The sequence below is a fragment of the Rana temporaria genome, chromosome 1 (assembly GCF_905171775.1).
Source record: "Rana temporaria chromosome 1, aRanTem1.1, whole genome shotgun sequence".
NCBI classification, from domain to species: Eukaryota; Metazoa; Chordata; class Amphibia; order Anura; family Ranidae; genus Rana; species Rana temporaria.
Window position 1 is genome coordinate 433464155 of NC_053489.1, and position 23823 is coordinate 433487977.

At 43.8% G+C, this 23823-nt stretch overlaps 1 protein-coding gene across 2 annotated transcripts in view; it reads right to left on the reverse strand.

The window, feature by feature from the left end:
* Window positions 1-16907, reverse strand: part of GRSF1 (G-rich RNA sequence binding factor 1) — a 32355-nt gene extending 15448 nt beyond the window's left edge. Inside the window, exons 1-4 of one of the 2 annotated variants that reach the window (XM_040326013.1) lie at window positions 16587-16907; window positions 8155-8308; window positions 5685-5840; window positions 4965-5153 (exon numbers count right to left, since the gene is read on the reverse strand). In XM_040326013.1, the coding sequence (XP_040181947.1) occupies window positions 4965-5153; window positions 5685-5840; window positions 8155-8308; window positions 16587-16772 (685 nt within the window). In that variant the 5' untranslated portion in view covers window positions 16773-16907. The remainder of the gene's footprint in view (window positions 1-4964; window positions 5154-5684; window positions 5841-8154; window positions 8309-16586) is intronic. The other variant, XM_040326021.1, reaches the window with a different exon arrangement.
* Between the last annotated feature and the right edge of the window lie 6916 nt (window positions 16908-23823).

The window sequence follows — 23823 nt, forward strand, 5'->3', positions numbered from 1 at the left end:
AAATGTCTCATTTATTTGCAAATAGTGGAGACAGCGAGTATCCCTGCATAGTATTTGGTGAATGGATGGCCACCAATTAATACAGATGGCGCTTAAAGAAGTAGTAATGTCTTCTTGCTAAAAGCAGAACATTCACCCCCCTGCAGGTTTAAAGGGGTTGTAAAGGTTTTTATTTTTTCTATAAGGTTTCTTTAACCACTTAAGGACCGGACCAATATGCTGCTAAATGACCCAAGGGGTTTTTACAATTCGGCACTGCGTCGCTTTAACAGACAATTGCGCGGTCGTGCGACGTGGCTCCCAAACAAAATTGGCGTCCTTTTTTCCCACAAATAGAGCTTTCTTTTGGTGGTATTTGATCACCTCTGTGGTTTTTATTTTTTGCGCTATAAACAAAAATAGAGCGACAATTTTGAAAAAAATTTTTTTGCTGTAATAAATATCCCCCAAAAATATATAAAAAAAAAAAATTTCCTCAGTTAAGGCCGATACGTATTCTTCTACCTATTTTTGGTAAAAAAAAAAAAAAAAAAAAGAAATGGCAATAATCGTTTATCGGTTGGTTTGCGCAAAATTTATAGTGTTTACAAAATAGGGGATAGTTTTATTGCATTTTTGTAATTTTTTTTTTTTTTTTTTACTACTTGTGGCGGCGATCAGCGATTTTTTGTGTGACTGCGACATTATGGTGGACACTTCGGACAATTTTGACACATTTTTGGGACCATTGCCATTTTCACAGTAAAAAATGCATTTAAATCGCATTCTTTATTGTGAAAATGACAGTTGCAGTTTGGGAGTTAACCACAGGGGGCGCTGAAGGAGTTTTGTTTCACCTAGTGTGTGTTTACAACTGTAGGGGGGTGTGGCTGTAGGTCTGACGTCATCGATCGTGTCTCCCTATAAAAGGGATCACACGATCGATGCAGCCGCCACAGTGAAGAACGGGGAAGCCGTGATTACATATGGCTCTCCCCATTCTTCAGCTCCGGGGAGCGATCGCCGCACTCCAGCGGCGATCGGGTCCGCGGGACCCGTGGTCCCGTTCACGGAGCTTCGGACCGGGTCGCGGGAGCGCGCCTCACGGCTGGGTACTAGTACAGGACGTACCTGTACGTACATGTGCCCAGCCGTGCCATTCTGCCGACGTATATGTGCAGGAGGCGGTCCTTAAGTGGTTAAGCTAGTGCATTGTTGGTTCACTTACCTTTTCCTTCTATTTCCCTTCTAAATTAAGTTCTCCCCGTAGGGATGAAGTCCCAAGGGAGGGGGCGAGCACGCTGACTAACCCCCAGCCAGAACAGCTCGGATGATGGGGGCAAGCTTACTGAGGAGGAACAGGAAGTGTGAAATTCAGACAAAGAAAAAAAACATTTAGAAGGGAAACCGAAGGAAAAAAGTAAGTGACCCAACAATGCACTAGCTTAAAGGAACCTATTTAGAAAAAAAAATAAAATAAAATAAAAATAAACCTTTACAACCCCTTTATGCCATAATGTATTCATATGTACTGCATATTAGTACATTATGACAGACTTGCACACAAACTGAACCCTCCAGCGCTGCGCTGACACGGCTCTCCCTGGCAAATTCCATTTTTACCCAGTCTTCTGGTCAGGTTTTGTATTCTCAGCCACTTGAATGGCCTTGACTGCTGTGATGCGACTCCTGTGCATGCGCACAGGAGTCACATCAACGCGACACACAGGGCTGTAAATGTGGTTCGAGCTGCACGTGTGTCTCAGATCACATTACCTGCTGACAGGTAGGGGGGACATTTATGACAGAAGAGACCTCTAGGATCTCTTCTGTTATAAAAAATAAAAATAAAATTGGCATACTTACCTGTAAAATTATTTTCTTTGAGTACATCACAGACACAGAGTGAGGCTTTTATTCCTTACTTACTGGGATGTCCCAGAGCAATTGCCTTGAGGGGAGGGAGACACCCTGCCAAAACAAAAGCCCTCAGACCCTATTCGGCAGCCCGCAGTACACTGCACCTGAAAGCGGAACATCCACTTGATAAAATGTTGTAAACATGTGCACGGAAGACCAGGTAGCAGCCTTACACATATGAGCCACAGATACCCCACTGCAAAAAGCCCAGGAGGTTCCTACACATCTGGTACAATGAGCTCTCACCCTGAAGGGTAGGAGCCTTACGTTTCAGACCATAGGCCTGAACGACCAATTGACGGACACAATGGGCAATAGAAGCTGCCTGCCCCATCTTGGGACCTTCTGCTAAAACAAAAAAGGAGTCGGATCCTTGGCTCTCCGCAGATCTAGACAAAAACTTTGGCTGCTCGCACTACATCCAAGGGCTCTTTCACACGGAGCGGACCGTTTCTGGTTCCGCTCCGTGTGTCTCCGTCGGCTCAGCGGGGATCCCCGCTCAGCTGTCGGCGGATAGGGCGGTCCCTGCACAATAGATTAGCAGAGAGCAGCTCCTATTACAAAACAGCTGTGAGAGTCTCTACTTATGATGAGAGGGGGTGTGTGCGCCTTTCCTCCAATCAGCAATGTTAGCTATCTAGACTGTATGCCCAGACAAATCATACTCTGTTAACCAGGAAGAGAAAATATAACATGATCTGAACATTCTAAACAGTATATAAAATGTGAAGACAGCAGATATACATATAAAACCTATGTAGGGAGATTTGGTTAATCTCTGTCTATCATCTGAGGCTGTTCACTTCACTGGATGTATGGATGGTTTACATCCACTTTAACCACCTTCCCTGTCAGTGTCATTTATACAGTGATCAGTAGATATTTTTAGCTCTGATCACTGTAATAATGTCACTGGTAAAAAAAAAAAAAAAATTGTCAAAAGTGTCCGACCTGTATTGTTTTTTTCAAAATTGACACGTTTTTTTTTTTTTTTTCAGGGCAAATAAAAACCGCAGAGGTGATCAAATACCACTAAAATAAAGATCTATTTGTGGGGAAAAAATACACCAATTTTGTTTGGGTAAAGCCTGGCGTAATTGTCAATTAAAGTAATGCAGTGCCGTATCGCAAAAAAAATGGCCTGATCATTAAGGGGTAAATTCTTCCAGGGCTGAAGTGGTTATGTGGTAATGAGAGATTTAAGGCCTTTGGTTTTAGCAATATTGAGCTTAAAATTACTGAATAAACCAAACTTTTGTATTTCAGCTAATATGGAGGGGATGCCAATGTGTGGTTGGTGACATACTAAATTGCAGCTTACCAGTCTACTTTTGTAACAGCTTGCACAATACGTATGCTCATGAGGCTCCCTAAAACTACTAGCAGCTCACTCAGGGATTTAACTAGGTAAAAGATACCACTGTCATTTATATTTCCTCCAAGTGTGGGCTGTATACCTTTATGTAGAAATAATAAGCGTCTTAAAAGGAGAAGTCAGCCTGAGCTTGTTTGGCTGGACTTCTCCTGTGACCCGTTTTAAGCAGATAACGGTCTGAAGTCCACTCTTTGCTGACGTCCCAGAAATCAATCCAGGCACCACGGCAAAGTCTGGATCCACCAGGTGCCTGGACTGATGCCGTCTCAGCCTCTCATTGAGCCGCTGAGAGCCTGAGACGGCCGCTCCCCGCCCCTCCACAGCTCAGCGTTCCAGTGAGCGTGGAGGAACAGAGAGGAGAGCTGCTGATTTACAGTCAGCAGCTCTGAGGAGTATGCGCTGCCGGGGAGGAGGTTGCAAGAGCAAAAGCAAGGGTTTACTTCAAAAGACATCTAGACATGCTAGACAAAGTGACTGTTTCTCTGCATGAGGCACTCCCCAACCCCCTTATACTTGCCTTACCCTGCTCTCCACTGCAGATCCATTTTAGATGCTAAGAATATCCTGAACTTCCAGGTAAGGGGAAGCATGTGACCCGCTAGCCTGTGACAGCGCTCCAAACAGTCAAGGCCCAAGCACTGTTACATGACCTGGGGAATGACATAACCATTCCACTGGGTTGCGGTTTTCATCAGTGGCTACAGAGGAGAAAGGAGCTGCAAGGCAGGTATAAGGGGGCCCCAGGTGATGTCTGTTGCAGACAAACTGTATAATCAAGGCAACAATGACACGGTTTCGGCACATTTGCTTTGGCATTGGTATCGTCTCTTTCAAAGACATGAGCCATCTCCAAAGAATCTTCACCAGATATAGTAACAGAATTTTTTTTTTAAATATACTCAAAGCGGAGTTCCACCCACTTTTGAGAGGTGGTCTTAAATGAAAGACCACCCCTCGTTTTAGGAGATTGAAAAAAAAAAATGAGTTTTTTTTCCCTTTAGTACCTTTTTTTGAAGTACAGGTGTACTTCCGATTCAGCCAGGCCGTGGCCCAGGACATCATGTCCTCTTCTTCGGCGAGCACCCCCGTTGTCTTCTGGGACCTGTGCCTGCCGCAAAGCTCCACTGCCGGTTTCCCTTAGTTGGAATGGCGGTGACTGCACCCGATCTGATGGACAGGTAACGCTGCGTACACACGATCAGTCCATCCGATGAGAACGGACCGATGAACCGTTTTAATCGGTTAACCTATGAAGCTGACTGATGGTCCGTCACGCCTACACACCATCGGTTAAAAAAACGATCGTGTCAGGACGCGGTGACGTAAAACACGACGTGCTGAAAAAAACGAAGTTCAATGCTTCCAAGCATGCGTCAACTTGATTCTAAGTATGCATGGATTTTTAACCGATGGTTGTGCCTACTAACAATCGTTTTTTTCCCATCGGTTAGGAATCCATCGCTTAAATTTAAAGCATGGTTAAATAACCTATGGGGCCCACACACGATCGGTTTTGACCGATGAAAACGGTCCATCAGACCGCTGTCCTCTGTTTAACCCATCGTGTGTACGAGGCCTAAGTGTCCGTATTAAAAGTCAGCAGCTACAGTGTTTGTAGTTGCTGACTTTAAAAAATAAATAAAATTGTAGCTGGAACACCGCTTTGGCAAATTAATATCAGCATAGTCACCTGAAAAAAAATTGATGATGTCCTGTTCAGTACAGCTGTAGGGCAAACCACGAAGCCTCACGGTGGTATCATTTGGGCTAGAAGGCAATGCCTGTGCAGACTGGGGCATTGATGACATTCTAGTCGGTGACGTTGAAGCCTGGATTCTTTGCAATAGTAACTCTGCATCCTTGTGGCTCATTTCAAACACTGCAATAGACCAAAGGGGATTGCTTGAAGTAAGCCAACATTTCTTGTGTTTAAACATAATACTGAAAACTACAACACACAAATGAAATGAGGTAATGAAAGACAAAAGTGATGGACACAGGAAAAAAACTATTTAGGGACTGGAGGTCTTAAGCCTTTTGCTGGCCAAACAACAATTTTTTTTTTTTTTTCAATGGAAAAACCAAAAGATACAATATGAGACCCACAATTCTGTCATTTTTCAAGCAACCAATTTTTCTATGAACATTGATCAAAAAACACCATTATTTATAACAAAAGGGATTTTAAATTAATTTCCAACAGAGTTTAGATCACTTGAAATAGATAAACAAAAAGGCATGTGTAGCTGTGCACTGTTATGTCACTGTAATGTGAACAATCCACATTAGAAAGAAAAAAAATGCTAAGAAGCCCTCCCTCTCTTTTTTTCTTTGCACCAGAATCTTAGAAAATTACCCTCACAAAATAGTGTTTGACTGATAGAAACTGTTAGAAATGTAATCTGCTCACCTTCCACATAGCGTTGCCCCATGAACTTTTTGTGCTGTTCTAAAGCTTTCGTCAAGTCATCTGCTGTTTCAAATTCAATGATGGCATCTCCTCGTGGTTTGCCATCTCTGTTGAAGATGAAGTGAACTCCATCTATACCATTAGATACATTGCATTCTGGAGGAAAATAAATAAGTAAAGCTGGCTGAAAGACTATTAATTATATTATAAACGATAGGTCAAGGTCAAAAGCAAAAAGACAAAAAAATAAGTTCACCTTTGCAGTAATCACCGACTACATTTTCCATAAAAAACTTGTGTAATAAAACATCAAAGTGCGGAGGAAGTCTCCCTATGGCTGCACATCCATGACATCCCTGGGGTGTGGGTGGTAACCTCAGCCTGGACTCCGGCCAAGCCACACCCCCAACACATTTCACTCTGCCCCTCAGAGCTTAGTCATGGAGATCCCAGGCATTTGGGGGGGGGGGGGGTTTATGCATCACTGGCTGTCACTTTAAATGTGGAAGACAAGGGGAGGGGTGCCTCTGAATAAAAAGTAAACACTTTAATTAAAAAAAAAAAAAAACACAATATCAACTCACATGAGAGATAGCAATGTTGCACATAGATGAACTGGATACAGTCCAAAAGCAGGGTCAGGATGGATGAAACGAGATCCGCTTATCACTGGTGTAGTGTAGATCCTGCTGGATACATCAGGTATCCAGGGAGGGGTTGAGGTAGTGAGCTGCCAGGGCGCTCTGCGCTGCTATTCCTTATTTATCTTCGCTGTTCACTGGTGGGAGACGGCCATGCGGTTTCTGGACTCATCCAGAGCGAGGCTTGGAAGGCACTAGTGACGCAACATTGCTCTCTCTCATGTGAATTGATATTGCTTTTTTATTTATTTTTTAAGCGTTTACTATACTATTTATTCATAGGTGCCCCCCTCCTTGTCTTTCTCAGCTCTACTGCATTTCTGGTTTCTGGTCTATTTTGGTGGCAGCCCTGACTCGCAGACCCATTACTCATCACATACCTATTGTTGGACTTATGGATTGTATTACATTGTCACCTCTGAAGTACTAGTGTATTGCGCCTTTTACTGGTATGTTGGTACTTTGAATGTGCAAAGGGCTGTATTTAGACACTATAGAAAACCAAAACAGGTTTGTAGTCAGAGTGGTTAGACCGCAAAGAGCGTTGAAAAATAATAGTACCTGACAGAAAATAAAAATACAAAAAAATAAATAAAAACTAAGTGCAAAAATGAACCCCCGCCCTTCTTCTGAAACCCCCCCAAAAATATTTTTTTATTATTGTATAAATTTAAAAGCATTACGGAAAAAAAAGAAAAATGCATGAAAAAAATATGTAAGAAAAACGGTACTTTTAAAAAAAAAATTGATATATTTGTATGTCTAGATCCACGAGGGATCAGAAAAAAATAAAATGTAGTTTATATTGAATATGATAATTGCGCTAATATCAACTAATGTATACAGTGTACAGCGTGTGTATAAAAGTGTATTACCAGATATACACACTGGTAGACAAGTGCCAAAAGACAACCAGTGCCAGTGAAAAATAACAGTGTGTGATAAGCTAGGAAATCCTGTAATGAGCTGAATGATCCGCAGCGCTTCCTCTCACCAGTTCAGACAGACACGAGTCGAGTGACGCAACCCGTGAGGGAGGAGCCTAAGTGACGGGGATCAACGGATGCACATCCGAATGAGATCATCACACTGAGCGGCAACTACTAGACTGTTTATGTCCAAGGATTCGTGAGTGCATACACAGATGGTGTAGTCCCTGTCCCCCTCCCATATTATACGTTACTGTACCATGAGGTTTTTCTTCTCTCTCTTTTTTCATATGATCTGTGGTATGTCTGGAGCCTTTCAAGTGTGTCTGAACTGGTGAGAGGAAGCGCTGCGGATCATTCAGCTCATTACAGGACTTTCTAGCTTATCACACACTGTGTTATTTTTCACTAGCACTGGTTGTCTTTCGGCACTTGTCTACCAGTGTGTATATCTGTTAATGCACTTTTATACACACGTTGTACACAACATTAGTTTATATTAGCGCAATTATCATATTCAATATCACTTTTTTTGGTTTAGTTCACCGTTTATATTGCAGCTTTTATCATTCAGTTATTTTTGTTGTTTTTTTCCTTTATTTATATTTAGTAGCGCTGTAGTACCTTGTTCACAAAATGTAGTTTATATCACTGTAGATAGGAAACTGAACTAAATGACATTGACTAAATATGGGCATGTGCCCATACAAGAGCACTTACATAACCAGCATTCTGGCCCTTTGTTTTGTGTGCTGAGGTGTGGGAAATTACCCAGACTCCAGTTTACTGGAGTAAAAAAAAAAAAAGCACGATATTGATGTCTGGATAGCAGTTCAGAGGACATCAAAGCTCATCTCTAGTGCATCATCATCCAACAGAAGAATATACTAGAAAACATACCAGAAAAAAAAGTAAGCACATCCTCTGGAGTGCAAGACCAAGGTAGCCCTCTAGCACGCACAATGAACATCTTCTTTGGGTCTCCAGTTACAGCATGTGGATCATAGTCTGGTAAAGGAGGATAATCATCAACTGCACTTGACTCGCCAAAATTCTAGCAAAGGAAAAAGTCAGATTGATTAGAAAGAATATTTTCTCTAAAAAAAATTAATGATGTGAGGAAGATTTCCTAATCTTAGTTTCTAAAAGGATTCAAAACACATACATATTAAAAAAACTGTGTGGAGAAGCACATTTAGCCTGGATGAGTAAATGCCCAATACTGCCAAACAACCTGTTCGCAAAGTCTCGAAACAAAAGTTTCATTCTAATTGTGTTATTGTCACTTATAAATGACCACTACACTGATCCAAAAAGATATGCGCTATTTTGACTGTTTGACAGAAGGTTAATGTAAACCTCAGTAACCAATATCTGGACTGCAACACGGGCGCTATGTGCAGAAGGGTTCAGAGATATGGCCAGGATATTTGGAGTAAGTGTAGGGTCGGGGAAAAAATCTATTTGAATCCTGAATCAAGTTGCAAGGTCAAATCGATTCAGGTTTAAAAAAAAAAAAAAAAAAAAAAGGATTCTTTTTTCCACCAGGACCAGCGCCGACACCGCGCCGGTCCTGAGGAGCTGCGGGCAGGAGTTTTTAGGCGAGGCCGCGGCTTCGGCCTAGTCCACGATGCCAGGAGGTGTAACTTTAACCAAGAGAAAAACATCTGGCAAACCGGCAGGATTTCTAATGCAGAAGAGAGACAATGGAGGTATTTACGAAAGCCAAATCCACTTTGCATTACAAGTGCAAACTACAAATGCAAATTGCACTGAAAGTAAACTTGGAAGTGCAGTCGCTGTAGATCCGAGGGGGATATGCAAGGAAAATAAAAAAACAGCATTTTAGCTTGCACATGATTGGATGATAAAATCAGCAGAGCTTCCCCTCAGATTTACAGTGACTGCACTTCCTAGAGCAATTTGCACTTGCCTGTGTGTCCTGTAGTGCAAGCACAGCTCAATGTACACATTTTAGCAAGGCCAAAATGAATGAACTCCCATACATATGTCATCTCGGTGGGGCCAATGAAAATAACCAAAAATTGGTACCCGAAAGCCGATCTGGCTGAAGATCACATTGGCCAGCGGGAGATCTGGAACACAGCAGAGCTGAAGAGAAGGAGAGTATAGCCCTGATTTAGGAGAAACTTCAGCCCCCCAAATATGGCCCAGAGCCCCCCCCCTTTTTTTAAATACTGTATTTATCGGCGTATAACACGCACCCTAATTTTAAGAGGGAAGTTTGAGAAAAAAAAAAACAGCGCACGGACCCCCTGCACAGCACAAGTACACACAGCACCCTTTCATTATAAAGTCCCCTCCTCCTCTGCACTCCCAGGAGACCCCCAGACTCCTGGGACAGCATTGCCAGCGTACTCTAAAGTATAGAAAACCTCACTGTCGGCCCTTCTCATACACCACCCATTCTGTGTCACTGTCATGGCAAATCAAAGCTTCTATATACCTCAATAAATGCCGTTCTCTCGTGGACACGGTCATGTGACTCATCTGCTGTTTCATTGATGGTCACATAACTGCTCTCCTCCTCCAATCAAAAGCTACACTCGAGGAGGAGGCGGCGCAAGAGGAGGATATCCCGCCCATCCCTTTAGTTTACCCTCCATTTTCAAGGTAAAAAAAGCGTGTGTTACACGCCGATAAATACGGTATATATATTTTTTATATACAATTGTATTATAGTAGACAGTAATTAAAGGTGCCATTATCGGCATCCTTAGCGCAAGAAAAGCTCAATAAAAATGTATCCCTTTAATTCTATTTATATCTTCACACGGGTCTGTTGTGTTTCTGCTGTGGCGTTAAAAATCTTGCTTCCTGCATTTTTGGTCAGTTAAAAAAAAAAACACCTCTCCATTGAAAACGCAACAAGAACGCATTACGTTTTGGATGCAGTTTCTGAGTCATACGACCTATGACCGTGATGGCAAACCTTGGCACCCCAGATGTTTTGGAACTACATTTCCCATGATGCTCAACTACACTACAGAAGGCATGGGCATCATGGAAAATGTAGTTCCAAAACATCTGGGGTGCCAAGGTTTGCCATCACTGACCTATGAAAACCACACCCTAAGCAGAGTAAAATTGTGGTAAAATGGTGGTGAAATTGTGTGCGTTTTGGGGGCAGATATCAGCACCTTTTTCTCTTAAAGCGGATGTGCCACTAAACAAATATATTAAAAGCCAGCAGCTACAAATACTGCAGCTGCTGACTTTTAATATAAGGACACTTACCTGTCCTGGAGTCCAGCGGTGATCGCAGCAGATGACGAGCCGATCGCTCGTCACCCTGCTGCTCCCCCCTCCATCCACGGTGAGGGAACCAGGAAGTGAAGCGCTCCGGCTTCACTGCCCGGTTCCCTACGGCGCATGCGCGAGTCGCGCTGCGCCCGCCGATTGGCTCCCGCTGTGTGCTGGGAGCCGAGTGTTCCCAGCATACAACGGGGGACGGACGGGAAGCGGAGAAAAAACCCGTCCTTTGCCCGTATCGTAGGGCCGGAAGTGGGTGCAGATACCTGTCTGTAGACAGGTATCTGCACCCCCCTCCCCCCTGAAAGGTGTCAAATGTGACACCGGAGGGGGGGGGGGGGGGTGCCGATCAGCGGGACTCCACTTTAGAGTGGAGATCCGCTTTAATCGGCAAAACGTCCATAATACCATTTTCGCCGGCTATGTTTCGGTACATGTCAACTTTAACCACTTCATGCAAAATCACATACCTGTACATGATTTTGCTTTAGTGGTTGTACTGGAGTGACGCCTATTATAAGCAGCGAGAGGGGACGCCCTCCTTGCCTTCCGCCGCGGGTCACAGGGAGACCCGAGCCACCAGCTAGCAAGTCTGCCCGGAGTCCCGAACAAAGTCGGATTCGGCTTAGATCGGGTCTTCGATGTAAAAACCTGGAAGTGATATCAAGACATCACTACAGGTTTACTCGACCGCCAACGGCGCAAATTTAAACAAAAAAATTACACAGTTGTTAAAAACGCCAATTTTGCCGTGTTGAATACTTTCAAGTGCAGAGAAGGGGTTTGGGGTCTTTAAGATCCAAGATCTCTTCATAAAGAGTACCTGTCATCGCCTATTACTGTCAACAAAAAAAGTGATCAGAATTTTTTTTTTTTTCAAAGAAACTGCGTAAAAATTTAAAAAAAGAAATAAAAATGTTTAAAGCCCGTACGCCAAAGAAAACGCATACACAAGTCGTGCCCGCAACTCTAAACAGTGTTCAAATCACACATGTGAGGTATCGCCACGATCATTGGAGTGAGAGCAATAATTCTAGCGCAAGTAACTCTAAACAGGTAACCGTTAAAAAAATTTAAGTGGCTCACATATTTTTTTACTGGGGCAGAATGGCACCCATGCGTGAAATTCCATATATAAATGTATTTATTTATATATGGGGTTCTTTTTAAGAGCCGCCAGAGTGCGATCGCGTGTACGAGAGCCAGCACGAGTATTTGTGTGTGTAAATCCCTGTCCTGTCAGGGGAGAGGAAACATATTGTTGTTTCTAGTAAGGACAACCATATGTCTCCTCACCTAGTTAGTCCTATTCCCATACAGTTAGAACACACCCCCTACCAGTGACATTTACACAGTAATCAGTGCATATTTATAAATGTATAAAATGTCAATGGTCCCAAAAACGTGTCCAATCTGTTCCTTCGCAGAGCCGCAGTACTGTTTAAAATCGCAAATCACCGCCATTACTAGTAAAAATAATAATAATGCCATAAATCTTTCCCATAGTTGCAGACGCTATAACTTTTGCGCAAACCGATCAATATACGCTTATTGCGATTTATTTTTAACCAGAATATGTAGAAGAATATATATTGGCCTAAACCGATGAAGAAATTCTTTTTTTAACCACTTCCATACAGGGCACTTATACACCTTCCCGCCCAGACCAATTTTTAGCTTTCAGCGCTGTTGCACTTTGAATGACAATTGCGCGGTCGTGCTACACTGCACCCAAACTAAATTTTTATCATTTTGTACCCACAAATAGAGCTTTCTTTTGGTGGTATTTGATCACCTCGTTTTTTTATTTTCTGCAAAAAAAATAAAAAATTACCGAAATTTTTTTATTTTTTTTTGTTTCTGTTATAAAACATTGTAAATAAGTACGTTTTCTCCTTCACTGATGGGCATTGATAAGGCGGCACTGATGAGGTGGCACTGATGGGCACGGAAAGGCGGCACGGATGGGCATCGATAGGTGGCACTATTGTATGTGTTCTACTAATGGATGCCAATCAGTGCCAAACAATGCCTGCCAATCAGTGATGCCCATTGTGGACGCGAGTGAGGAAAAGCAGATTACCGGCTTTTTCTGTTTACATTGTGATCAGCCGTGATTGGACACGGCTGATCACGTGGTAAAGAGTCTCCGTGAGAGACTCTTTACCTAGATCGGTGTTGCGGGGTGTCAGACTGACACCCTGCAACAACGATTGCTGCGATGTCATATGACGTCCACTCAGGATATTGAAACCACTTTGCCTCCGTCAATCTATCATTGGTGGGTGGCAAGTGGTTAAAACATTTTTGTGGAAATTATAGCAAAAAAAAAATTCTCAAAGTTTTGGCTTTTTTTTGTTTATAGCGCAAAAAATAAAAACCACAGAGGTGATCAAATACCACCAAAAGAAAGCTCTATTTGTGGTGAAAAAAAGGACGTAAATTTCGTTGGGGTACAAAATTGCATGACCGCGCAATTACCAGTTAAAGCAGCGCCAAATTGTAAAAAGTGCTCTGGTCAGGAAGGGGGTAAAACCTTTTGGGGCTGAAGTGATTAAAGCATTGCCTATGGAGATTTTTAAGTACCGTAGTTTGTCGCCATTCCACGACCGTGCGTAATTTTAGAAGCGCGACGTGTTAGGTATTTTTTTACTTGGTGCAACATATATATATATATATATATATATATATAATCACATACAAAAAAATGATTGTGCCAACTTTATGGTGTCGGTTTTTTTTACTATGTATACCGTGTGACATAAAATATCGCAATGACCCCCATTTTGTTCTCTAGGGTTTCTGTTAAATATACGTACAGTAGTATGAGCAGAATTCATTCCAGAAGTATGCTTGTAATCCAAAGCACTCATATCAAAGGGAGTTTCCCCATAGGAAACTCAGATGAATCGTTTGTGCCACTGCTGGTGCACGCAGTACCGCATGTGGGCAGAGGTGCGGGGCTCTGGAGACACACTCGGGAACCGAGTGTCTCAGAGTGGTCTTCGGCGCCCCCGTACCTCTGGTCACATGCGGTACTGCACACCCCAGAGGCTTGAATCCTGCTTGTCGCAAATTGAGTCAAGAGGATTTAAAAAAATAATAATAATTAGCTTGTATTGTGAAACGCTCATAAACCGCGGTACTCGCAATTCTTCAAGGTATTGCTGTATATAAATGTTTGGAGGTTCCAAGTAATTTTCTATTAAAAAAATACTGATTTGAACTTGTAAACAACAAAAGTCAAAAATAGGCCTGGAACCTAAAAGGATAGTTCACCTTTACAAAAAACCTGCCTATGCAGGTAGGGGAAGTTTGTAGATTAAAACAAACTGTGCAGTTCTGACTAAAGATGAATAATACCCTTGCTATAGGTGTAGGCCATTTACATACTGTATGATGCCTGACTGGAATATTCCCAGGACATGGTCTTTACTGCTCACCTCCACCATCACAGGAGGGGGCTCTTTCTCAGATTCAAACCCCCTCACATGCTCTCTCTTCCCAATGATGCAGTAGCTCTGACGGTGGAGGTGAGCAGTGATGACTAGGCCTAACTTAGCAACGTCCCGCGGAGCACCTAGCAACGTCCCGCGGAGCACCTAGCAACGTCCCGCGGAGCACCTAGCAACGTCCCGCGGAGCACCTAGCAACGTCCAGCGGAGCACCTAGCAACGTCCAGCGGAGCACCTAGCAACGTCCAGCGGAGCACCTAGCAACGTCCCGCGGAGCACCTAGCAACGTCCCGCGGAGCACCTAGCAACGTCCAGCGGAGCACCTAGCAACGTCCAGCGGAGCACCTAGCAACGTCCAGCGGAGCACCTAGCAACGTCCAGCGGAGCACCTAGCAACGTCCAGCGGAGCACCTAGCAACGTCCCGCGGAGCACCTAGCAACGTCCCGCGGAGCACCTAGCAACGTCCAGCGGAGCACCTAGCAACGTCCAGCGGAGCACCTAGCAACGTCCAGCGGAGCACCTAGCAACGTCCCGCGGAGCACCTAGCAACGTCCAGCGGAGCACCTAGCAACGTCCAGCGGAGCACCTAGCAACGTCCAGCGGAGCACCTAACAACATCCAGCGGAGCACCTAGCAACATCCCGCGGAGCACCTAGCAACGTCCAGCGGAGCACGCCAGTCAGGCTTCATAAGGTATGTAAATAGCCTACACCTATCGCAAGGGCATAATTCAACTCTAGTCAGAGCTCCACAGTTTGTTTTTTTATCTTCAGATGCCCCTTATCTGCATAGGCAGTTTTGTGGTAAAAATCAACTTTCCCTTTAACCACTTCAGCCTTCCTAACAAAGCCCTTTTTTGCGATACAGCACTGAGTCGCTTTAACTGACGATTGTCGTGCGACGTTGTACCCAAAGAAAAACGTCCTTTTTATTCCCCACAAATAGAGCTCTTTTGGTGGTATTTGAATACCTCTGCGGTTTTTATTTTTTGTGCTATAAACAAAAAAAAAAAAAGAGATATTTTGGAAAAAAAAAAAGCGATATTTTTTACATTAATAAATATCCCCAAAAAACAAATAAAAGTCTTCCTCAGTTTAGGCCAATATATATTCTTCTACATATTTTTGGAAAAAAAACAAAAAAAAAACGCAATAAGCGTATATTGATTGGTTTGTGCAAAAATCATTGCATCTACAAAGTAGGGGGATAGATGTATGGCATTTTTTATAAACCGTATTTATCAGGGTATACCGCGCACTATTTGGCCCTGAAAATCAGGGCAAAATCGTGGGTGCGCGATATACGCCGATACCCGCCACGAGTTTGAATACTGCGCCGGCATATACCGAGCGCAGTACACTCGTGTATCTTCGGACAGTCTCGGCGCCTCTCGCACTGACGTCCTGAGCGTACAGGACGTCAGTTGCCGAGCCTGCCCGACGATACACGAGTGTACTGCGCTCGGTATATGCCGGCGCAGTATTCAAACTCGTGGCGGGAAAGCGGGTATCGGCGTATATCGCGCACCCACGATTTTGCCCTGATTTTCAGGGCAAAATAGTGCGCGGTATACCCCGATAAATACGGTATATAAAACATGCCATAAATCTATGCCCCTACTTTGTAGATGCAATGATTTTTGCACAAACCAATCAAGCGTATTCAAACTTGGCACGGGAAACGAGCGGGGAGGACGCCGCAGAAGGACGCCGGACCCGCCGAAGAGGTATATATATTTTTTTTAGTAATGGCAGGGATCTGCGGTGGACAGATCGGAGACTCTTGTGATACTATTTTAGTACCATTGACATTTATACAGCGAACCGTGCTATAAAAAGGCAGATTACTGTGTAAATGTCAATGGCAGGGATTAAAACACTATGGGGCAAATCAAGGGGTTAAGTGTATTCCCTTGTGTGTGTTCTAACTGTGGGGGGTGGGCTCACTACAACATGACAGATCACGGTTCCCAATCACAAGGAGCAGTAGATCCCTGTCATGTTGCTAGGTAAAACAGGGAAATGCCTTGTTTACATAGGCATCTCCCCGTTCTGCCTCTCCTCACTGTACCACGATCACGGGGACCACTTGCGGACATTAAGTCCACGTTACCCATGCTCGCACGCTAGCCGACGATGACGGATTGACGTACGGCTATGTCGTTCTGCGCCCCCGTGCCATTCTGCCAGCATGAGACGGTCGGCAAGTGGTTAAGCGTTTTGTCTCATCTATGAAAATGCATTCTGCTGGAGAGCTTGTTCTTTTGATAAAAGACAGACTTACTGGCTGGATCACGGTATAAAAATGAAAGAAAAAAAAAAGGGGGAAAGCCTAAGTCTCCAGTCACACCTGAGCATACCGGAATGGCAGAAAACAGGGGACATCTAATGATTTATCATCACAAACAATGACTGGTAAGCAGCAATATAATAGATTTGGGGGTTGAAGGAAGAGGTGAGTGGATTCTGAAGTGAGGAGGACATGTGGAGATGCATGAGGGCTGACAGAAGAGGGCTGAAGGCCATGTGCTGGCCCGTGTATGAGGGGAGGTGGGCGGTGGCCCTGTGTATGAGGGGAGGCGGCCCCGTATATAACCGACCTACCTGTATGCTGGTGTAGAAGGCAGCGCTGTGCAGCCTGTCCAGCCCCGGGGCCCGCACTCTCCCCGGCAGCCCTCCCAGCAAACACCTCTGTACTCCGGGCACTCCTCTCCTCAGTAGCGCGGCTCCCCGGCCCCTCAGCACTAGCTGAGCTATTGAGGCACTGATGACCCTACAGCTCCCGGCCATGCAGAGGACCAGAACACCCACCAAAGCCGGAATCGCAGCAACAACACCCGCCGCTAGAGCCGGCCCCAAACCACTCTACACGCTACATGGCCCATCAGCCACCGCTCACAGGCCGACCAATCACCAAGCGACCGTGCCTACGAAAACTACATGTCCCGGCAAGCCTGCTCTGCCTCCGACCAATCACAGGCGGCAGTAGCCGAACGTCAGTACGCACTACATTGCCCTGCGCGAATCGCGCTGCGCTCGACCAATGAGGAATGGTATGAACCTGCACCAGGACTGCATTTCCCATCATGCCCTGGCATCACGTGGGGGGAACAGGTCATGGTGACATTGTGCCAATCAGCTGACCTTGTCATATAGATCCTTCAGTATACTTCATGCACCTGGCTTTGTACTAGACAAGTGCATGGAGCATAAATCCCAACTGTCCCTGATTTGGAGCAATGTCCCTTATGTGTCCCTTATTTTGGCCTTATCTATAGAGTTGTATATAAAATGCACTTTTTATCTTTCAAAAAGTGTTTCCCAGCGCTAAACCTTTCATCCGATATCTAAATTGCTGCATTTGTAAATTTTAAAAACGAATATAAAGGAATAGTAGTGGGAAAAAAATCCCTTGTGGACTTAATTACCCTTTTTTTTTTAGTTAATTCTCCTTTTAAGGGGGGGACGCGTCCTATGCCTACATAGGTTTTCTAGTAGGTGTCCCTCATTCCCATCTTAAAATGTTGGGAGGTGTGCACGGAGCAGGGTTGCCAACCGCCAGTAAATTTACTGACCGTTTGTAAAAATCTGTGATTTTAGTTTTTTACAACTGCCAGTAAATATCAGGGGCTGATCATTTCATGCTGTGTTGGCTTTTTAAGTGTAAATTTAGAAAATGACGTTGTTTTAGGTATTGTCAGTGTTTACATATAATGTTTATACTGTTTAAATATTCACAGTGTAAGTTTTTAATAGGAGTTCTGTAATTTCTCAGGTTGCCAGTAAAAAATGTGCTCTGCCAGATAATTTTCTACGTTTTGTCAGTAAAAAATGCTGCAAGAGGTTGGCAACCCTGGCATGGAGCCATAGTTCAAGTCACCCTCAAGGCTGGCAAGGGTCTTTCCTGCTGGTGGAAGTGCTACTGCCAGAAGTGGATTTCCAGGCTACACCTAACTAGTCTTAAAAATCTCCCCGCTTCCCGCCTAACACCTATGTTGACTAATCTGTGTAAGAAAAATGTATATACTTACCTATTTTCAGCCCGCTTTGGTCATATGATTTCCTCTGTGTCAGCCAGTCACAGCTGCAGGGGAGAGGAGAGAGCACCAGCAGATAGGTTTTTGAAGGCTGTGGGTGATGTCTATATTACTAAGCATTCCTGTCATTGTCAGAGTGTGCCATCTTCTCCCCTGCAGCTGCGACTGGCTGACAAACAGGAGATCACATGACTGAACCATAGCAGGCTGAAAATAGGTAAGTGTATACATCTTTCTTACACAGGGTAGTCAGCACATGTGTTAGGGGTATTTTCAAGACTAGTTAGGCTTAGCCTAGAATTCCGTTTTAAATGGAAATTAGCTTGGATTTGTTCAGAACCAGATTCAGGTCTGAACCCAGAAGTCAGCTGTCATTCTTGGGTAGGTTCAGACTGGTGGCGGCTGGTGGACTTTTCTTTTGGGAAGGGGGCAACAATGACAGCAGCACCCCCCCCCCCCCTTGGGAAGACTGTGGTGTGACACGCACCACAAAATTAAATTTCAGCAGCTACAAATTCTGTAGCTGCTGATTTTTAATATTAGAACACTTAACTGTCCAGGGTTCTCCCGATGTTGGCACCCCAGCCGATTTTCGGATCGGCTCTCGGGTGCTGCCGCTGCCGCCACTCATAGTATGGGAAACCGTCTCCCTTCTGCACATGCAGAAAGCACGATGCCCTTTTTTACTGGCCCAGTGATGGTGGAAGGAGGAGGGGGCCGATCTTTCGAGGGATGGCGCCACGGCGGAGACTCCTGGAAATGAGAAAGGGTACCTGTCAAAAGCAGGTCCCTGTTCCCCCCACCCCCTCCCCCCGAGAGGTGCCAAATGTGGTACCAGAGGGGAGGAGGAAGCAGATAAGCAGAGGTTCCACTTTTGGGTGGAACTCCACTTTAAGTGTGGAAAGCTGATGTTTTTGCTTTGTGAAATTAGCCTATTGGATTGCAGTTCTACCCTGGCATGTCTCCGTATTTGTCCCATGCTATTCTAGGGAGGGGGTGGGGGTGGTCACACAATTGACAGACCTACATATGCTTAAAAAAAAAAAGGAAAACAGAATCCCAGCTAAAGATTATTTTAAAAAAGTGAGTAAATCTATTGGGCCCCTTTCACACTGGGGCGGGAGGTGCGGCGCTATACCGTCGGAATTGCGGCGGTATTCGGCCGCTAGAAAAAGAGTTATTACCACCGGCAATGCGCCTCTGCAGAGGCGCATTGCCGGCGGTGTTACCGCGGTTTCCCATTGCTTTCAATGGGAAGGAGCGGTAAACACACCGTTCCTTCACCGCTCCAAAGATTCTGCTAGCAGGACTTTTGGAACAGTCCTGCTAGCGCACCGCTCCAGTGTGAAAGCCCTCGGGCTTTCACACTGAGACTGCAGGGCAGGAGTTTTTCAGGCGGTACTTGGGCGCTAATGCCTGAAAACCTCTTCAGTATGAAAGGGGCCTGAGTGAAAGCAGAAAAATGTGTCAATGAGCAGCTTGAATAACAGGACTGAATAGCACAGACCCGTGAAGTTATCAGCTTACTACACTGTTCCCCTGTTGTTGGTCAGGGAGAGAGTTTCATCTTAGAAATGCTAAATTAGCACTTTGCTTACTGATAAACACTCTTACATTTTGCAAAAGAACAGGGATATTCGGTTCATATACTTTATATTACAATATATGTTCAAGCTGGCTCCCTCTCTGGCCAGTCAATACTCTATTGGGGGCAGACAGATACAGTTGGAGGAGAGCTATAAGCTTAAAGTGATTGTAAAACCTCGCTTTTTCAAACAACCCGTTCAGTTTAAAATACAAATGAAAGGAAAAAAATTTTGTATAGTTATAAAAAAAGCATTTTAAATAGCTGTTTTTCCCCCATTTTCACATAATCTCTGTTTTTCAACTGTATAAGAACTGGAGGAGGAGAAGCAGCAGCACACTGATCTTCCCAGTAAATGGCTGTTATGCAGGTGGGGGGGGGCAAGTCTGATCATTGGAGGGGGGCAGGCTGAGTTTCCAGCATAGGTAGAGAACTGACCACGTAGTGCTCTTATATCTAGTGTGGTCAACCACTTGCTGAGTTACACTGCGGCAGGTTGGCTCGGCTGGGCGAATCGCCGTAGGGGTACGTCGGGCTCGTATACGGCTTATTGTGGTTAATGCACACCGATTGGCCAGCAGGGGAGCCAATCAGTGGGTCTGGTAGACTCAATGTCCGCCGGCTGCCCGTGATTGTTCCCTGCCCTCGGCAGAACGGGGATCTGCCAAAGTAAACCAGGGAGATCTTCGTTCTGACAGGGGATGACACAGAGATCTTGTCTTTCTGCTATGCAAGCAGCCCATCCCCCATACAGTTAGTAAACACACTGAGGGAACACAGTTACCCCTTTGATCCCCCCTGATGTTAACCTCTTCCCAGCCAGTGTCAATGCATATTTTTAGCACTGGTCACTGTAATAATGTCACTGGTTCCCCAAAAATGTGTTAACAATTTCAGGTGTTCAATTTGTCCCCGGCAATGTCGCAATTCCGCTAAAAATTACTAATCCCCACCATTACTAGTAAAAAAAAAATTATAATAAAAATGGCATAAATCTATCCCCTCTTTTGTAGACACGATAACTTTTGCGCAAACCAATATATATATACGCTTATTGGTATTTTTTCCCCAAAAAATTTGTAGCAGAATACTGTACATACGGAAATTAGATTTGTTACTTTTTTATTGGGTATGTTTTAAAAGCAGAAAATAAAATATATTGTTTTTTAAAAAAAAAATGTCAGTCTTCTTTTGTTTATAGTGCACAAAATAATAACCGCAGAGGTGATCAAATACCAACTAAAGAAATCTCCATTGGTGGGGAAAAAAAGGACATCAATTTTATTTGGGTACAGCGTCGCGGAATTGTCAGCTACAGTAACGCAGTGCCGTATCGCAAAAAATGGCCAGGTCAGGAAGGGGGTAAATCCTTCTGGTCCTTAAGTGGTTAACAGGAAAGCAGGGTGACTGGCAGGATCACCAGAGATTTCACACAAAGGAAGCAATACGAAAAGAACAGGATAAGTACATGGTACAGCAGGCACCAGAAGAGTGAATTCAAAATTTTTAGCCACACACATATTTAGCACCTAATGCGTTATACCGTATGTGTGTGTGTGTGTGTGTATGTATGTATATATAGTGTGTGTATGTATATATATATATATATATATATGTATGTACAGGGAGTGCATAATTATTAGGCAAGTTGTATTTTTGAGGATTAATTTTATTATTGAACAACAACCATGTTCTCAATGAACCCCAAAAACTCATTAATATCAAAGCTGAATATTTTTGGAAGTAGTTTTTAGTTTGTTTTTAGTTTTAGCTATTTTAGGGGGATATCTGTGTGTGCAGGTGACTATTACTGTGCATAATTATTAGGCAACTTAACAAAAAAAAAATATATACCCATTTCAATTATTTATTTTTACCAGTGAAACCAATATAACATCTCAACATTCACAAATATACATTTCTGACATTCAAAAACAAAACAAAAACAAATCAGTGACCAATATAGCCACCTTTCTTTGCAAGGACACTCAAAAGCCTGCCATCCATGGATTCTGTCAGTGTTTTGATCTGTTCACCATCAACATTGCGTGCAGCAGCAACCACAGCCTCCCAGACACTGTTCAGAGAGGTGTACTGTTTTCCCTCCTTGTAAATCTCACATTTGATGATGGACCACAGGTTCTCAATGGGGTTCAGATCAGGTGAACATGGAGGCCATGTCATTAGTTTTTCTTCTTTTATACCCTTTCTTGCCAGCCACGCTGTGGAGTACTTGGACGCGTGTGATGGAGCATTGTCCTGCATGAAAATCATGTTTTTCTTGAAGGATGGTGACTTCTTCCTGTACCACTGCTTGAAGAAGGTCTCTTCCATAATCTGGCAGTAGGACTGGGAGTTGAGCTTGACTCCATCCTCAACCCGAAAAGGCCCCACAAGCTCATCTTTGATGATACCAGCCCAAACCAGTACTCCACCTCCACCTTGCTGGTGTCTGAGTCGGACTGGAGCTCTCTGCCCTTTACCAATCCAGCCACGGGCCCATCCATCTGGCCCATCAAGACTCACTCTCATTTCATCAGTCCATAAAACCTTAGAAAAATCAGTCTTGAGATATTTCTTGGCCCAGTCTTGACATAGTTACATAGTTACATAGTTACATAGTTAGTCAGGTTGAAAAAAGACACAAGTCCATCCAGTTCAACCTCAAAAAAAATAAACAAACAAAATAAAAAACACAATACAATCCCATACACCCAACTCCATACCCACAGTTGATCCAGAGGAAGGCAAAAAACCCCAGCAGAGCATGATCCAATTTGCTACAGCAGGGGAAAAAAATTCCTTCCTGATCCCCGAGAGGCAATCGGATTTACCCTGGATCAACTTTACCTACAAATCTTAGTACTCAGTTATTTTATGTACATTTAGGAAAGAATCCAGGCCTTTCTTAAAGCAATCTACTGAGCTGGCCAGAACCACCTCTGGAGGGAGTCTGTTCCACATTTTCACAGCTCTTACTGTGAAAAAACCTTTCCGTATTTGGAGGTGAAATCTCTTTTCCTCTAGACGTAAAGAGTGCCCCCTTGTCCTCAGTGTTGACCGTAAAGTGAATAACTCAACACCAAGTACACTGTATGGACCTCTTATATATTTGTACATGTTGATCATATCCCCCCTAATTCTCCTCTTCTCAAGAGTGAATAGATTTAGTTCTTCTAATCTTTCCTCATAGCTGAGCTCCTCCATGCCTCTTATCAGTTTGGTTGCTCTTCTCTGCACTTTCTCCAGTTCTCCGATATCCTTTTTGAGAACTGGTGCCCAAAACTGAACTGCATATTCCAGATGAGGTCTTACTAATGATTTGTACAGGGGCAAAATTATATCTCTGTCTCTGGAGTCCATACCTCTCTTAATACAAGAAAGGACTTTGCTCGCTTTGGAAACCGCAGCTTGGCATTGCATGCCATTATTGAGCTTATGATCAACTAAAACCCCCAGATCCTTCTCCACTACAGATCCCCCCAGTTGTACTCCCCCTAGTATGTATGATGCATGCATATTCTTAGCCCCCAAGTGCATAACTTTACATTTATCAACATTAAACCTCATCTGCCACTCAGTCGCCCAATTAGACAGAGCATTGAGGTCGGCTTGTAAATTGGAGACATCCTGCAAGGACGTTATTCCACTGCATAGCTTGGTGTCATCTGCAAAGACAGAAATGTTACTTTTGATCCCAGATCCAATATCATTTATAAATATATTGAAAAGTAAGGGTCCCAGCACTGAACCTTGGGGTACACCACTGATAACATTGGACCATTCAGAGTAAGAATCATTAACCACGACTCTCTGAATTCTGTCTTTCAGCCAGTTTTCTATCCATTTACAAACTGATATATCCAATCCTGTAGACCTTACCTTACACATGAGCCGTGTGTGCGGAACTGTATCGAACGCTTTTGCAAAATCCAAATATATCACGTCCACAGCCACGCCTCTGTCCAGGGTTTTACTTACCTCTTCATAAAAGGAAATCAGGTTTGTCTGACAACTTCTGTCTTTCATGAATCCATGTTGTCTGCTGCTTAAATAGTTTTTTACCTGCAAGAACTCATCCATGTGGTCTTTTATTAAACGTTCCAGTATCTTCCCAACTATAGAAGTTAGACTAACAGGTCTATAGTTACTTGGTAAAGACTTTGTTCCCTTTTTAAATATAGGCACCACATTGGCTCTACGCCAATCCAGTGGTACT